Here is an 18,831-nt window from a genome sequence, read left to right as displayed (position 1 = left end):
GAATGTGGTAGGTCAGTCTTTGAAATATATGGCCTGGTCCTGGTAATAACTCAAGAGTTCTCAATGAGCACAATTGCCTACATTAGAGGACCCCTGAGCTGGGATTGGTGCAGAGGGAAGTGGGAGGTGATTACAGGGCTGTCCCAATGACACTGGGAGAATGGGCTGTTTCCTTTCTGCAGTACAGAAGTACTAACATTTGAAAAGGTGGTCTTCTGGAGACTTCCTTAAGGAGAGTGAGATTTCCTGTTAAGTGGGGAAGTGCATTTTCCAAGTGAATATTTTAATTCCCTAGGAATGTAGAGAGGAGAGGACCATGTGCTATGGATACCTATGAGTGCTGGTAGGCTGGTGGGAAACCCAGTCACTCACCTGCTAACTCCACTGACTTTATCTCTTTCCTGTAGGGATGAGTTCTGTGAGAAAACAACTGGATGATGGATCTTGTGATTTTTTTTTCCTTTGAGGATGCCAAGTTTGCAGTGGAAAGGGACTGAGTAATCCAGGAATGTGGAGGTGCTACTGGTATATTGGTGAAAGACGTGAGGAATTGGTTCTTTGTAGTGTGTCCAATTGCCCATCATGCTATTTGAATGTCATCATAGTGCCTTCTCTTGTGTGTGTGCTTGACACTAGCTGTAGATGAAATTCTAAACAGTCTTAGTAAATAAGAAATGCAGAGCCAAATACAGAGTTAAAGCCTAAGAGATCAGAGCACTAGCAAAGCCCAAGACTACCTTTAGTTTACCAGTCACTGCCGTCTCTTCCCCGAGAAAGAGACCTTCTCCTGTGTGACCTTTCTTTTTATTGCCTTTCTGTTCTACATTCTCATTGGCTCTAAACACAACCACATGATTTCCTCATCACTGCCTGTCTATACAGACCTCCAGGTCTCTTTAGTTCGTACTGGGATTAAAGGTTAGGGTCACCACTTGGCTGTGTCCTTGAACACACAGAGACTCTGCCTGCCATGTGATCAGATTAAGGGCCTGTGCTACCACAGCTGGGCTTCCGCTAAATGGCTTGCTTTTAGCTCCAATCCCCAGGCAACTTTATTTATTAACATATAAATAAAATCACATTTAAGCACAAATAAAATATCACCATAACTAGCCATAGAATTCTTGGTGGCCATAGAAGAAAAAAATAATTACAATTTCCAGAGGGACTTGGAATCTTTTGGAAAAAGGAAATAAAAGTGTGCTGACGTGTCATGTTTGGATGGGGCTGGGTACTAGGTCATTGGAAAGATTGTGCCAAAGAGGGAGATCAAAATGCTGGCTGGGCAATCCCAAGGAGATGATTGTGGGCCCATAGTAAGCACCAGGCAAGGAGAGGTATCAGCTGTGATGCAGTACTTCTCCTTTGATTTTTTTCTTATCCCATAATTAGGATACTCTACAACAGTGATTTTCAACCTGTGGGTCATGACATATCCTGTATATCTGATATTTACATTACAATTCATAACAGTAGCAAAATTACAGTTATGAAGTAGCAATGAAAATAATCTTATGGTTGGGAACCACCACAACATGAGGAACTGTATTAAAGGGTCAAAGCATTAGGAAGACTGGGAACCACTGCTCTACAACCTTTATTTCAGCATATGTTGTTTGGGAATTCTCCCAAGGGAGCCATGTTCTGAGCAGGGGAGGGTAGATACAGCTTTCACAGGAACACACAGGAAGGTACTTCTGGCAAAGCCTAGGATATTTCGACAAGATGACCAACAGTTTCAGTGGTAGCTTTCCTTCTCCCTCAGAATCTGGGTACTGGACTGAGAAACTCTAGGCCTCAGGTGTGCTCATACCCAGGTGAGTTTTTTCTTATGTTCACACCAGAGCCATCTTTTGCCAGGTTTAAAGCCATTTCAGAAGCTAGGTCCTGGTTGAGACAGATTCTTGTCTCCCTCATGGCAGCTGCCCATCTTCTTCTGTGCTCTATGGTCTCTAAAAGCTTGGGTGTGTCATGGTTCCACAGCATGACACCCCTTTTAGGCCTGGCCTACCTATGGATCACTTTTGGATCTAGGATTGAGGTAATAGCTGAGGGTCCTGCACCAATGCCTAAGTCTGAATATTATTGCTGGGCAGTGAGAGTACCTGGTCTCAGTCAGTCCCTTGCCCTGGTATACTTATTTTTATTTTGTTCTGTTTTTTCTGATGTTTCAATGTGACTTTGAAATGCTTTTAAGCTGAGCATGACCTTCTGTTTACTGTATTTTCTTTCTCCTGTCTCTGAACCACAACTTTAGCAGATATTAAAAAAAACCTACTTGTTCTCTAAGTACATCTCTTTAAAATAAAAGCAGTTTGTTTCAAATGTAATTATATTGCTTCTACCATTTCTTTTCTTCCCTCCAGTCGCTTTATGTACCTTTATTAATTTTCAAATTGATATAATCTTTTTCTTTGTTTATTGTTACATATAAATATATATACACATACATAAATACAATATGCTGAGTCTATGTTGTTTTTTGTGTATATATGGTTTAAGAAATGACTATATTATATTGGGTAACCAGTTAGGGGGATCATTCCTGAGAGAGGCTAATTCTCCTCTCTCAGCAGTCATTAGTTGCCTGTAGTTCTCTGACTGTGGATAGGACCTTGTGAGATTCCCCACTTCCACATTAGCATGTCTATTAATATTATTAATGAGAGACTTTCCTACAGAAAACTTCCTGGTATTCTGGTTCTTACACTATTTTCTGCTTCATCTTCTGTAATGTTCCCTGAGCCATATATGCCAAAGCTGTGTTATAGTTGTATCCATCGGAAATGGTAGCCCACAATCCATTGGTCACTGACTTGGATCCAGTTGTGATTTTATGTAATGGTTTCCATTTACTATAAAGAGAAGCTTCTTTGATGAAGAATAATAATGCCACATATCTGTGGTGTAAGGACAAGATTTAGAATGTAGTTAGGAATTATGCTGGTCTAGCAAAGTGATAGTGGTAGATTTTCTTCTAAGATCCATGACCTCACTAAAACTAGGGAGTTGATGGTGTCTAGTGCCAAGCATGAAAGAAGCCGCCTTCCTGAGGTCTGGCTCCCATAGTCCCAGAAAGTACTATGCAAAATGACAATTATCCATGCTTTGATTCCTGAGGCTTCTGGCCTCCTTTCCAGGTAGGGATGGGTTACATTAGGAAGCCTGTATGCATGTTCCCTGTGCTTTAACAGGGCACCATTCCCAGTAATGGAGTCTTTGGTCTAAAGGCCAGGTATTCTGATTGAGGATATGAGACTCATCTCTGGTTACAAGTGGTGTGGACAGCCCAATAGGGAGTCTTCTTAAAGGCAACCAGTTAGGGTATTTTGCTCAGCAGAGGTCCTGGGGACTGGGCTTTGGGCAAGGATAGCTTAGAATTCTTAGTAATAGTGCCTTGCCCTGAAGTGGAATTATCAGGTCAATGTCCTGCCAAGACAGAATAAGATAGTCTTTCAAAACTCCTGCTTCTGAAAATGGTCTGTCAGATATTCTAGGCCTATAGCCAAATGGATGCCCCAATGGTGCTGAGAAACTTTAGGTGACTGTCCAGTCTGCCAGCTGTCTCTACCTATTCTTGAAAGATTTCCAAAAGTTGCTTGCATGCATTTCCCATTTTATCAGGCATTAATATATTTCTTCTCAGGTCTTTGATGAGATTGAAGACTAACAGTTACAATCTTCTCATATCTGAGCTAGAACATACTAAGTACTAGATTCAGATTCTTCAGGATAAGACAGCTTTTGGAATAATATCTCTAACATACCATTTACCTGTGTTCTGGAAATCTCTGGATTTTAGTATGTGTCTCTTGTTTGAAGTTGTTCTTGTTGGTTATAATTCCATTTGGTTATGTCATTACCTTTTATTTCTCCTTGATAATCATTCCTATTGTATATAGTTTTGTGTTAGGTTAGAACTTTCTTATTTAGACAAAAGGGGGAGATGTAGTGGATAGCTGTTTGAGCCATGCCCTGAGGCACCACCACTAGTGAGGCAGCTGTAGCTGTTACATCTGCCTATGACCTTGAGGTACCAGCTTCTGGAGCAAGGCCACCAAGGACCCTTAAGACCAGGGATGTGTGTATGCCCTCTCTTCTTGGTTACCTCGAGGTTCTGGATACTGAGATCTTGAGCCAAGTGGTTCAGTATGGGACATAATTCAGCTTTCCTGGACCTTATGATAAATCTCCCATGTTTGGGAGTTTACCCCTAAATAAATTTCTTTGATCATTAAATAGACTCCGTGGATTTATCTTATTAGACTGGGTCGTAAGTCCAGTTATAAATTGAACCACTGAGGTGCTGTGGGATAATGCTTTTGTACACTGGTTTAATAAAACACTGATTGGCCAGTAGCCAGGCAGGAAATATAGGTGGGGCAAGCAGACTAGGTGAATGCTGGGAAGAGGATGGGTGGAGTCAGGAGTTGCTAGCCAGACACAGAGGAAGCAAGATGACAAGGCAGAAGTGAGAAAAGGTACCAAGCCATGTGGCTAAACATAGATAAGAGTTATGGGTTAATTTAAGCATAAGAGCTAGTCAGTAATAAGCCTGAGCTAATGGCTGAGCAGTCATAATTAATATAAGCTTCTGAGTGATTATTTTACAAGTAGCTTCAGGGCCATGGGGCCAGGCAGGACCCATGAAAACACTCAACTACATTAAGATATGAGTGCCACAATGGTACCCATAGGGTTATCTCACCAAGCTAGTCAATGTGGTTTATAGACACCATAGCTGGGTAGGATTCTTGGTTGCTTCCCTCCTTTGGAAGCTTGTGTGATACCTTCTGGTATCATGAAAGCTAGTTCTCAGGGAGGGGGCATTCAGGTCAGCTCCAGCTCAGGGGCCTCTGGGCCCTGTTTCTGAAGTAAATGCTTTTTTCAGCAACAGAGATTTACCTTCTACCAATGGAGGGTAAACAAGGGCAACCACAATAGATTGGATGTTTAAGGAGTCTCTCAGACAGCCCTGGACAATAATTCAAAAGAGGGCTTCTCATGTCTGCTATTGGGATTTTTGTTAGGTGGATTATGGCTTTTGGAGGGAATACAGTGAGGGTAGATGAGAAAAGTTAATTAAAACTATATATGTATATTTATACATTGACTTGCATGTATTATAGAATTTTTTAGGAAAATAGTTAATACTATGATTCCTGGTAGCTTTTGTAGAAATCCTTATTGTTATTTTGCCTGCTTTCATTCTTATCCTGTATTTACCTCACTCCCCCTCCCAAGAGATTTCCCATGTCACCTCATTTGTAACCTGCTATTTCACTTTCCCTTCTTTCCACCAAAATATCTTCCCTTTCTCGTTCATGCTGTAAAAATCACTTGTTTCCTTCTATGCTTCTTTACTCTCTTCCCATCTTCTTCTGAATTTACTTTCTTCCCCCATTCTCCAGAAGCTTCCTTTTTCCTGATCAGGTCACTTGTACCCTGTTATGCCTCTCTGTATTGTTCCCCAACACACTACCTTATCCTGCCAATGGTCCAATTTTACTTTCCTGGTTTCTGTAGTTACTCCAGGCTATGTACTCATATCTGAAGATTTGGAGCTTGGAGTCTCCCATAAGAGAGAATATGCCATGTTTATCTTTCTAGATTTGTGTTATTTTACTCAGTACAATCTTTTCTAGTTCCATCTATATACCTGCAGTGTTCAATATTTCATTTTTCTTATAGCTTAATATTATTCCATAATGTGTATGTGCCACATTTTTACTATGCATTTGTTGGTTGTAGGACATTTAGGTTGTTCCCATTTCCTGTCTCTTATGAACAGAGCAGCAATGAACATGACTGAGAAAATATCACTGGAAAAGGATATTGAGTTTTTTAGGCACCTGCCAAGGAAAAGTTATTTTCAGCTCTTTGAGAATTCTCCACATTGTTTTCCATAGTGGCTGCACCAGTTTGCAATCCCATCAACAGTGAATGAGGGTTCTCATTTCCCCAGATCCCATGAATAATTATTATAGTTGGAATAATCCCATTCCAACTGGTGTAGATGCAATGGTCTTATTGAATAAGAAACACAGAGATGTCTAGACTAGAGGTGAATGCCCTGGCTCAGCCCGGACCCCATTCCTGGACACCAGCCACTCCAGGGAAGACCTGCCCAACTTGGCCACAGGTTCTGGCCACTGGGCAGGTTCCCTTCTAGCCCCACTGGGAAGGATCCCCTTCTCCAAGACACCTGGCAGACCCTACAATCTCCATGCTCTGCCCCCACGCCCATCTGCCCGAGACCCCAGCCACTTCCTGAGACTTAGAGGCCAGCCCCCAGGTCCCATCTTGCCCTGGACTTCCCTTCAGGACCAGAGGTGAGTGCCCTGGCTCAGCCCGGACACCATCCCTGGGCACCAGCCACTCGGGGAAGACCTGCCCAACTTGGCCACAGGTTCTGGCCACTGGGCAGGTTCCCTTCTAGCCCCACCAGGAAGGATCCCCTTCTCCAAGACCCCTGGCAGACCCTGCAATCTCCACACCCTGCCCCCACGTCTATCTGCCTGAGATCCCAGCCACTTCCTGGGACTTAGAGACTGGCCTCCAGCTCCCATCTTGCCCCGGACTTCCCTTCTGGACCAGAGAGAGAGAGAGACAAGAGCTCCCATCCTGCCTTGGACTTCCCTTCTGGACAAGAGCGCCCATCCTGCCCCAGACTTCCCTTCTGGACAAGAGCGCCCATCCTGCTGCAGAATTCTTGTCTGGACAAGAGCTCCCATCCTGCCCCGGACTTCCTGTCTGAACAAGAGCTCCCATCCTGCCCCGGAGTAACCATTTGGACAAGAGAGCTCCCATCTAGACAAGAGAGAGAGACTTCCTGAATCTGTCAGCTCTGTCTGAACCAAGTGCGCTGAAAAGACCAAGAACGAACCAGAAGGAAATGGGCAGACGTCAAGGCAGAAATACATACAACAAAATGAATAGCAATATAGCATCACCAGAACCTAGCCCTCCTCCAACATCTGGACATGAACATCAAAAATTGGAAGAAGCAGAAGAAAACAGCCTTATGAATGACATCATGAAGAAGGTAGAGGCTTGTGTAGAGGAAAAGACAAAAAAAATGGGAAGAACGCTGTAAACAACTAGAGGAAAGGGCAAACAAATTAGAAGAAAACAATAAAGTCCTGGAAGAAAACAATAAAGTACTGAAAGAAAATCAAGAAAAAGCAATGAAACAAATGAAGGAAACAGTCCAAGACCTGAAAAGGCAAATAGAAAAAAATGAAGAAGACACAAACAGAGGGAATGCTGGAAATAGAAAATCTGAGTAAACGATTGGGAACTTCAGATGCAAGTATAATGAACAGAATGCAAGAGATGGAAGAGAGTATCTCTGGCATTTAAGATACAGTAGAAGAAATAGATTCATCGGTCAAAGAAAACACTAAAGCCAACAAAGTCATGAACCAAAATGTCCAAGAAATTTGGGACACCATGAAAAGAGCAAACCTACAAATAATAGGGGTAGAAGAAGGAGAAGAGTACCAACTCAAAGGCACAGAAAATATATTCAACAAGATCATAGAAGAAAACTTTCCCAACTTAAAGAAGGAAATGCCTATGAAGATACAAGAAGCCTATAGAACACCAAAAAACTAGACCCCCCAAAAAAGTCCCCTTACCACATAATAATTAAACAACTAAACGTACAGAATAAAGAAAGAATATTAAGAGCAGCAAAGGAAAAAGGCCAAGTGACTTATAAAGGCAAACCCATCAGAATAACACCCGATTTCTCAAAGGAGACTTTGAAAGCCAGAAGGACCTGGACAGATGTAATGCAGACACTAAGAGACCATGGACGCCAGCCTAGACTAATATACCCAGCAAAATTTTCAATCACCATAGATGGAGTGAACAAGACATTCCAAGACAAAGCCAGATTTAAACAATACTTATCCACAAACCCAGCCCTACAGAAAGAACTTGAAGGAAAATTCCAACCTAAGGAAGTCAGATACACCCTCGAAAACACAGGCAATAGATAATGCCAAAGCAGTAAACCCCAAGGAAGAAAAGTACACACACATTACCACCAAAAAATAACAGGAATGAACAATCACTGGTCATTAATATCCCTCAATATCAATGGACTTAACTCACCTATAAAAAGACATAGGCTTACAGAATGGATATGAAAGCAGGATCCATCTTTCTGCTGCATACAAGAAACACATCTCAAATTCAAAGATAGACACTACCTAAGAGTAAAAGGCTGGGAAAAGACATTCCAATCAAACGGTCTTAAGAAACAAGCGGGTGTAGCCATCCTGATATCCAGCAAAATAGACTTCAAACTAAAATCAATCAAAGGCGATCAAGAAGGGCATTACATACTCATCACAGGAAAGATCCACCAAGATGAAGTTTCAGTTCTGAAAATTTATGCCCCAAACACAAGGACACCCACATATATAAAAGAAACATTACTGAAGCTTAAACCACATATAAAACCGCACACATTAATAGTGGAAGACCTCAACACCCCACTTTCACCACTGGACAGATCTGCCAGATGGAAACTTAACAGAGAAATAAAGGACTTAATTGATGTCATGACTCAAATGGACTTAATCGATATCTACAGAACATTCCATCCTAACAAAAAAGAATATACCTTCTTCTCAGCACCCCATGGAACCTTCTCTAAAATCGACCACATACTTTGCCACAAAACAAATCTCAACAGATACAAAACAATTGGAATAACCTCCTGTGCTCTATCAGACCACCATGGTCTAAAGTTAGATTTCAACAACAACAAAAACTACAGAAATCCTACAATCTCATGGAAACTGAATAATACTCAACTGCATCACCAATGGGTTAAGGAAGAAATAAAGAAAGAAATTAAAGACTTCCTAGAGATCAATGAAAATGAAGATACCACATACCCAAACTTGTGGGACACTATGAAAGCAGTGCTAAGAGGAAAATTCATAGCACTAAATGCCCACATAAAGAAGTTGGAGAAATCTCACACTAGTGACTTAACAGCAAACCTGAAAGCTCTAGAACAAGAAGACACAAAGTCTCCCAGGAAGAATGGATGCCAGGAAATTATCAAAGTGAGAGCTGAAATCAATAAAATAGAAACAAAGAGAACAATACAAAAAATCAATGAAACAAAGAGTTGGTTCTTTGAGAAAATCAACAAGATAGACAAGCCCTTATCCAAGCTAACCAAAAGACAGAGAGAGAGCATCCAAATCAACAAAATCAGAAATGAAAAGGGGGACATAACAACAGACATTGAGGAAATCCAGAGAATCATTAGGTCATACTTCAAAAACCTCTATTCCACAAAACTGGAAAACCTAAAAGAAATGGATAACTTTCTGGATAGGTACCACATACCTAAGTTAAATGAAGACCAGATAAACTATTTAAATAGTCCAATATCCCCTAAGAAAATAGAATCAGTCATTAAAAGTCTCCCAACTAAAAAAAGGCCAGGACCAGATGGTTTCAGTGCAGAATTCTACCAGATCTTCAAAGAAGAGTTAATACCAATACTCTCTAAATTGTTCCACACAATAGAAACAGAAGGAACATTACCAAACTCCTTCTATGAGGCTACAATTACCCTGATTCCTAAACCAAACAAGGATACAACAAAGAAAGAGAACTACAGACCGATCTCCCTCATGAACATTGATGCAAAAATACTCAATAAAATACTGGCAAACAGACTCCAAGAACACATCAAAACAATTAACCACCATGATCAAGTAGGCGTCATTCCAGGGATGCAAGGGTGGTTCAACATATGAAAGTCCGTCAATGTAATACACAATATAAACAAACTCAAAGAAAAAAACCACATGATCATCTCACTAGATGCAGAAAAGGCATTTGACAAAATCCAACACCCCTTCATGATAAAGGTCTTGGAGCGATCAGGAATACAGGGAACATACCTAAACATAATAAAGGCAATTTACAGCAAGCCAACAGCCAACATCAAATTAAATGGAGAGAAACTCAAAGTAATTCCACTAAAATCAGGAATGAGGTAAGGCTGTCTGCTCTCCCCATACTTATTCAATATAGTACATGAAGTTCTAGCCAGAGCAATAAGACAACATAAGGAGATTAAGGGGATACAAATTGGAAAGGAAGAAGTCAAGCTTTCCCTATTTGCAGATGACATGATAGTATACTTGAGTGACCCCAATGATTCCACCAAGGAACTGACATAGCTTATAAACACCTTCAGCAACATAGCAGGATACAAGATCAACTAAAAAAAAATCAGTAGCCCTCCTATATACAATGGACAAAGAAGCTGAGAAGGAAATCAGAGATACATCACCCTTTACAATAGCCACAAATGACAGAAAATACCTTGGGGTAACACTAACCAAGCAAGTGAAGGACCTATAGACAAGAACTTTAAGTCCCTGAAAAAAGAAATTGAACAAGATGTCAGAAAATGGAAAGATCTCCCATGCTCATGGATAGGCAGGACTAACATAGTAAAAATGGCAATCTTACCAAAAGCAATCTGTAGCTTAAGTTTTCCTGCCTGGCCCACAGTCAGGACAAATCTTTCTCACCTGCCAGTCCCACAGGCGCTCAGACCCAACCAAGTAAACACAGAGACTTGTATTGCTTACAAACTGTATGGCCATGGCAGGCTTCTTGCTAACTGTTCTTACAGCTTAAATTAATCCATTTCCATTAATCTATGCCTTGCCACATGGCTCGTGGCTTACCAGCATCTTCACATGCTGTTTGTCATGGTGGCAGCTGACAGTGTCTCTCTGACTCAGCCTTCCACTTCCCAGCTTTATTCTCCTCCTTGTCCCGCCTACACTTCCTGCCTAGCCAATGGCCAATCAATGTTTTATTTATTGACTAATTAGCAACATATTTGCCATACAGAACATCCCACAGCACTTCCCCCTTTTTTTTTCAAAAAGGAAGGTTTTAACCTTAACAAAGTAAAATTACATATAATTTGGGAATTTTGGGCGTAGCTTCTCTTACTACTTCCTGCTGGAGGGGGGGCGCTGTATCTTATGGGGATACAAAGAAAATTTTAGAATTATGGAATAGTCCATGAGGCTGTATTGTCTGAGCCAGTTGCCTTCAAACCATTCTGGATGTTGGATCATCTGGGCCATGGTGTCATCAGAGACCTTTCAGGTGGTCTTGGCTGGTCAAACCTGATGTATCTTAATCTGGAACAAATCCATAGCCTCTGGCTTTCTGTGGGAACAAAAGAGACTCTTTTCCAAAGCAACATATCCTTATATCCAAATTTTGAAGTCAAGGTACCTTTAAAATATACATTTTGGCATAACTCAACAGCTTTTACAATCAAATGTTTTTCTGCAGTTAAAAATCCCAAAGACAACACAATCCAGATTCTCTGTGTAATATTCATCTTCACGTGGCTTATTTTTTATATTAATTTTACTGTCTCTTTAAAGACTTTATTTTTTAAAACTATGTATTTGTTTATACAACTGTATATATCACCCTTTTTGTCTCTTTCAAGCCTACGTATCTTTTACACACATTGTAAACTATTACATCTGTATCTGTCTTACTGTGAATCTATTGCCTTAAACTGCAGCAGCTGTGGCTGCTGGCTCCGCTCACCTCAGCTTCCCCACATGGCTACCTTTACCACCAGCTCTGGGAGCTATCATGAGGCTATGCTTTTATCCAAGCAGCTTGTAGTCCAGAAACCTCTTTTTTTTTTTTTTTTTTTTGCAAAGATTAGATTTAAGGTTCTTATTTTTTAAAAAAAGAGAAAGAAAGAAAGAAAAGAAAAATGTAAATACTTTACATTGGATTGGATTGTTTTATATTGTATACAAATTATATATATTGAAATTGATATTGTTAGAAAATGCTATATGTATATTTCTAATTGTACCATTCATTTAACAATGTAATGCAATTTTCTAATCCTTGAATGTTGTTATTACCAACTATTAGGATATAAAGAAATGAAAGTTAGTAGTTAGACATTATAATAGAACTTGTAGTTATATTAGGTATGTTTTCAAGATTGAGTAGATATATTTTAGATAGACAGGTTATCTTCAAACCCTTCAGAGATCTACAGAAAATGGCATTTAAAATGTTTTAATAACTTAGAAAATTTTTCTTTTTTGTTATGACTATGAGACATGTTGGCTCCTGACAGTACCAATCTACTTGAGAGAAAATATGGGCATTGAAAAAACTGCAATTGGAGTTAACTTTCATTGCAGCAAAAGTTAGCCACTGGACAACAAAGTATCCTCGAATCAACTGCTGACAAACAGGACAGACAGGACACGAAACAAAGGACTACTGATTCTTGTGAAAACAAGTGTGGTTATGGCTTTATCAAAAGGCATCTTCTGAGGCCAGGACAATATAGCACCATCCCTGAAGTGGCCTTCGCAATCTGGGAAAGGTACAGTGCCCTTTTCTTCGAAGGCAGCTGAACAGGCAGTGGGCTGATGGCTTCTGATGTGCAATGGGGAGGTAGCTGAAACAGTTATTCTTGAAGAGTAATTAAGCTCACACCTCTCAACAGAAGAATGATCTGTGGCTGATATGTAGAACTGAATTGTATTGCAAAATAAAAATTAAAAAAAAAAATAGAGGGATGTGGAGAAGAACGAGATGCTGAAATGAAGCCACATACACACATAGCCAAGAAGAATGGACAGCTGAATTCAAAAAACATCAACAATTTCCAGAATTTAAAATCCTGAATCATGACATGACATTAGTGGAATTCAGGTATTTCTGGTATATAGACTGCTCTCACCCAATGTGAGGTTGAACTGTCGACCTTGTGTACATTCTACTTCACAAATGAGTCTGTCAGATACGCTAAGCCTATAGGCTGAAGATGATGCCCCAACACTGCGGAGAAACCTCAGATGATTGTCCAGGCAGCTGGCTGTTTCTGTCAACTCACAATTTTTTGGAAGTTGCTTGCATATACTTCCTGTTTTTATTTTTTTGTTAGCTAATATTATTTCCTTCTTGGGTCTCTGAGGGAGTTGAAGATTAGTTAGTTGACGATTAATTAGGATAGAAAGTGAATTAGATACAATAGAATAGATAATGGAATTATTTTCTCTGAATTTGTCAAATACAAATGAACTAGACATTGTTTAGGTATTTATTACTTGTATATATTGTATATAGTTATTGTACTTTTGTATATAGTTTTTCTTATGTTAGTTATAAGCTTTTTCTTTTTTCCTTTTTATTAAAATAGAAAAGGGGAAATATGGTGATATTTTATTTGTATTAAAATGTTATTTGTATGTTAATAAATAAAGTTGCCCGGGGGTCAGAGCTATTAGCAAGCCATAGGAAAGCAGGGCAGTGGTGGCGTGCACTTGTAATCCCAGCACTTGGTAGGCAGAGCTGGGTAAGTCTCTGTGTGTTCAGGGATACAGCCATTATTGGACACACATGCCTTTAATCTCAATACCAAGCAAGGAAAACCTGGAGGCCTATACAGACAGGCCGTGACAAGGCGGTCATGTGGTTGGGTTTACAACCAATGAGAAGGCAGAACAGGAACACTATATAAAGACATTAACACAGGGGTAGTGAGTTCGGAGAGGTAGGACCACTGCAGGAAGAAGGGTAGGTTTTAACTCTTAGCTCTGACCTCTTGGCTTTCTTCTTTGCATTGGTTCTGTGTTTCTTATTTAATAAGAAGGTTGGTTACATCTACAGCAATCTACAGATTCAATGCAATCCCCATCAAAATACCAACACAATTCTTCACAGACCTGGAAAGAATAATACTCAACTTCATATGGAAAAACAAAAAACCCAGGATAGCCAAAAGAATCCTGTACAATAACACAACCTCTGGAGGCATCACAATCCCTGACTTCAAGCTCTACTATAGAGCTACAGTAATAAAAACAGCTTGGTACTGGCATAAAAACTGACATGTGGACCAATGGAATCGAATTGAAGACCCTGACATTAATCCGCACACCTATGAACATATAATTTTTGACAGAGAAGCCAAAAGTGCACAATAGAAAAAAGAAAGCATCTTCAACAAATGGTGCTGGCATAACTGGATATCAATGTGTAGAAGGCTGCAAATAGATCCATATCTATCACCGTGCACAAAACTTAAATCCAAGTGGATCAAGGACCTCAACATAAATCCAGCTACTCTGAACCTGTTAGAAAAGAAAGTAGGAAGTAGTCTTGAACGCATTGGCACAGGAGATCACTTCCTAAATATAACACCAGTAGCACAGACCCTGAGAGAAACAATCAATCAATGGGACCTCTTGAAACTGAGAAGCTTTTGGAGAGCAAAGGACACGGTCAGCAAGGCAAAGCGACAGCCTACAGAATGGGAAAAGGTCTTCACCAACCCCACATCTGACAGAGGACTGATATCCAGAATATATAAGGAACTCAAGAAATTAGACATCAAAATGCCCAACAGTCCAATTAAGAAATGGGCTATAGAACTAAACAGAGAATTCTCAACAGAGGAAACTCAAATGGCTGAAAGACATTTAAGGAATTGCTCAACATCCCTAATCATCAGGGAAATGCAAATCAAAACAACTCTGAGATACCACCTTACACCTGTCAGAAGGGCTAAGATCAAAAACACTGAAGACAGCTTACGCTGGAGAGGATGTGGAGCTAGGGGAACTCTCCTCCACTGCTGGTGGGAAAGCAAGCTTGTACAACCACTTTGGAAATCAATATGGTGCTTTCTTTGAAAATTGGGAATCCATCTCCCCCAAGATCCAGCTATACCACTCGTGGGCATATACCCAAGGAATGCTCAATCATACCACAAGAGCACTTGTTCAGCTATGTTTATATCAGCATTGTTTGTAATAGCCAGAACATGGAAACAACCTAGATGCCTTTCAACTGAAGAATGGATAAACAAAATGTGGTACATATACACAATGGAATACTACTCAGCAGAGAAAAACAATGACATCATGAGGTTTGCAGGCAAATGGATGGATCTAGAAAAAAAATCATCCTGAGTGAGGTAACCCAGACTCAGAAAGACAAACATGGTATGTACTCACTCATAGGAGGATACTAGATGTGGAACAAGGATGACTGGACTGCTACTCACATCACCAGGGAGGCTACCTGGAAAACAGGACCCCAAGAAAGACATGGCGATCACCCAATGACAGAGAAATGGAATGAGATCTACATGAACAGCCTGGACGTGAGTGGGGGTAGTGAAGGGTGAGGGTCGAGGGAAAGAGAGCTTGGGGGAACGGGAGATCCCAGCTGGATCAACAACAGAGAGGGAGAACAAGGAATAGGAGACCATGGTAAATGAAGACCACATGAGAATAGGAAGAAGCAAAGTGCTACAGAGGCCCACAGAAATCCAGAAAGATACCCCCACAACAGACTGCTGGCAATGGTCGAGAGACAGCCCGAACTGACCTACTCTGGTGATGGGATGGCCAAACACCCTAATTGTCGTGCTAGAAACCCCATCCAACAACTGAGGGATCTGGATGCAGAGATCCATGGCTAGGCCCCAGGTGGAGCTCTGGGAGTCCAATCAGCGAGAATGAGAAGGATTTATATGAGCGAGAATTGTTGAGACCAAGGTTGGATAAAACACAGGGACAAATAGCCAAACGAATGGAAACACATGAACTATGAACCAATGGCTGAGGGGCCCCCAACTGGATCAGGCCCTCTGAATGGGTGAGACAGTTGATTGGCTTGATCTGTTTGGGAGGCATCCAGGCAGTGGCACCGGGTCCTGTGCTCATTGCATGAGTCGGCTGTTTGAAACCTGGGGCCTATGCAGGGTCCCTTGGCTGGGCCTGGGAGGAGGGGACTGGACCTGCCTGGACTGAGTCTACCAGGTTGATCTCAGTCTTCGGGGGAGGCTTTGCCCTGTTGGAGGTGGGAATGGGGGGTAGGTTGGGGGGAAGGTGAGGGAGTCGGAGGGGGGAGAACAAGGGAATCTGTGGCTGATATGTAGAACTGAATTGTATTGCAAAATAAAAAATTAAAAAAAAATCCTTAACCAATAAAGGGGTGCATGGAAGGCCTCTTGGCCAAACCTCTTTCTGGTGTGGCACAGAATCAAACTCTATAGAGGTGGTAGGCATACTTACCAAAATGAGGTGTGGTTCCACAAGCCCCTTCACCGATGCCATACACACTGTCCTAGGAATAGGGTCCTTTAAAGCCACAGAGAATCTTTAAGTAATTGAACTAACTGCTGTGTCAAATAACATACTGGAAGGGATACCATGCAGTCATCTATATGCCTGGTACACAGAGGGTACTAGTAGACACACCAAACAAGAATGCACAACCAGACGGTTTTAATACAAATGGCCATCTACATGAGTGGAAAAAGACACTTCCAGGGACTGTAAGGTTATTGAATGAAACCCCCAATGCCAGCAGTAAGGTATTTACCTATGAGTTATTGGTCAAGAAAGCACCCGAGACTTCATGAACCATAAAATGTATGATATTTAGTTTGTGTTCTGACAAATAAAGCTTTCCTGGAGATCAGAGGGAAGAGCTAGCCACTAGTTAACCATAGAGGTCAGGCAGTGGTGGCACACACCCTTAATCCAAGCACTTGGGAGGAGGAAGCAGGAAGATCAGGAGTTCAAGGTCACCCTGGACTACTCGAGATTGAATCAGTCTGAATGAGATTGAATCAGTCTTTGATCTCAGCACATGGGATGGTCATGCCTTTAATCCCAGGGCTAGGGAAGTGGAGACAGGAGTACAAAAGGCCAGTGGAGACAGAATCTCTCTGCCATTCAGTGTGAGGATTCAGAGAGACAGGATCTCCACACATTCAGCGCTCCTGCCCCAAGCTACTGCGTGAAGAGATCTCGGCATCCGTGTGGCAGAGGTGTCCCCCTCTTTCTACAGAAGGCCTGCGGGAAATCCACGACCTTCATATGAAACGGCTGGAATTACTTCAGGCTAAGAAGGGTCAAGAGTTACCCACCCCTGACCAAGATAATGGCTACGACGGCCTGGAGGAGAAACACAGCCTTCTTTGGATGGACCCACAACACTGCGCAGGTATCCCAGCACAGGCAGTGTCCCCCGCTAGAGCCAGCCCCAAGCCTGTTGAGAAAAAAATAGACTTGTTGATTCAAGAATTTTCACAAAGCCCTCAGGGAAGCAATCTGTCTTGCGAGTTACCTGTGGAAAAAGAAGGAGAAGAGGAACACATTAGTGTAGCTGATTGCTCAGACATAGAGGATGACTCTCCTATTTCTGCCAGACCAGTTTGTAGCAACAAACTGTTTGATTGTGTTTTAGGAGGTGCCTCCACTGGCTTGGAAACCAGTGCTGATTCAGAAAGTGGTGTTTGGAATGAGGAACCGGAGGGTGAAGGCTCCCTGTCCGAATCAGACAAGGGACAAGACTCTGAAGGACTTTACCTTTGGAACTCTTTCTGCAGTGTAGATCCTTACAATCCCCCAAATTTTACAGCCACAATTCAGACTGCCGACAGAATTGTCCCTGGAGACCCATGTGATTCAGAGAAGTCCTTGTCTGGCAACACCGGTGTAGGAGGTTCTCAGGCCAGACACCTTCTTGAGACCCCTGAGCATAGCTCTGGGGAGGAAGATGACTGGGAATCCAATTCAGATGAAAAGGAGAATCTTAGATTGTGGAACTCTTTCTGCAATTCTGAGGACCCCTACAACCATTTAAATTTTAAGGCTCCTTCTCAAATGTCAGGGAACAACTGGAAAGTCTGTCAGGACTCAAAAGTATCTCCTCAGGCCATGGAGGCCTTTTCTGGGTATCATAACTTACTTTCTTATAAGGTATAACTGTTAGAGAGCCAAGAAGATAATAGTCCAGACTATGGGCTGGGTGAGGCTCTTTCTGGAGAAAAATACACCCATATCAAAAGAAAAAAGTTTCTTTCTGGAGAAAAATACACCCACGTCAAAAGAAAAAAAGTAACCTTCCTTGAAGAAGTTACCGAGTATTGTATAAGTGGTGATGAGGATCCCAAAGGACCATGGCAAGAATTTGCAAGGGAAAGATGCAGGTTCCAGAAACGGATTCGAGAAACAGAAGATGCCATGGGCTACTGCTTGACATTTGAGCACAGAGAAAGAATGTTCAGTAGACTCCAGGAACATGTTTGAACGGACTTACTATTGTTCAGCAATGTTAAGATGAGTGAATTGAGAGGGTGACAGGGTGGCAACCATCTTAGAGAACGGTCAGAGGGGGGTCAGTAGGCCCTTGGACAAATTATTCTTAAAAAAAAAAAAAAAAGAGAGGATATGCTGCTCATCTGCCCCTAGACCCAGACAATTAGGAGCTACATAAAAACGAGTTCCAGACATTTCCTGCCATAATCTAAAGGATATGATATGACATAACTTGTGTAATAAACAAAGCACCAGGTATGTCCTGTGGGATATTTTCTGCTGCTATAGATTGTATACGATAGCTATCAAAGAAATGAATTTCCTGGAGATAAAAATGGGACGTCTAACTGTCAGGAAATGGGTCTGCTGATGATATAGGTGCGATGACATGAAAGACCGGGGAATATACCATTTTCCTTGCAGCTGAAACTCTCCAATTAGTTCAAACCAAGATCCCCCCCCCTAACCATTGTAAAAAAAAACTGCTTGATTGCTACTCAGGGTCTCTCCTGCTCTGCTGCTGCATCAGATGGGCAGAGAGGCCCAAGTTAACCAAAAAAAAAAAAAGAAAAGAAAAGAAAGAAACACAGAGCCAAATGCAAAGTTAAGAGCCCAAAATGTCAGAGCAGTAGCTAAGAGCTAATACTGAAATCCCTTT

At 41.4% G+C, this 18,831-nt stretch overlaps 1 protein-coding gene across 1 annotated transcript in view; it reads left to right on the top strand.

The window, feature by feature from the left end:
- LOC131899754 (protein phosphatase 1 regulatory subunit 15B-like) overlaps positions 1–18,193 on the top strand; it is a 30,196-nt gene extending 12,003 nt beyond the window's left edge. Inside the window, 2 exon segments of the mRNA XM_059251219.1 lie at positions 16,848–18,147; positions 18,150–18,193. Coding sequence (XP_059107202.1) covers positions 16,848–18,147; positions 18,150–18,193 — 1,344 coding nt within the window.
- Positions 18,194–18,831: the final 638 nt, after the last annotated feature.

The sequence above is a fragment of the Peromyscus eremicus genome, chromosome X (genome assembly GCF_949786415.1).
Source record: "Peromyscus eremicus chromosome X, PerEre_H2_v1, whole genome shotgun sequence".
Lineage (NCBI taxonomy): Eukaryota > Metazoa > Chordata > Mammalia > Rodentia > Cricetidae > Peromyscus > Peromyscus eremicus.
This window is presented reverse-complemented; position numbering and strand designations above follow the sequence as displayed.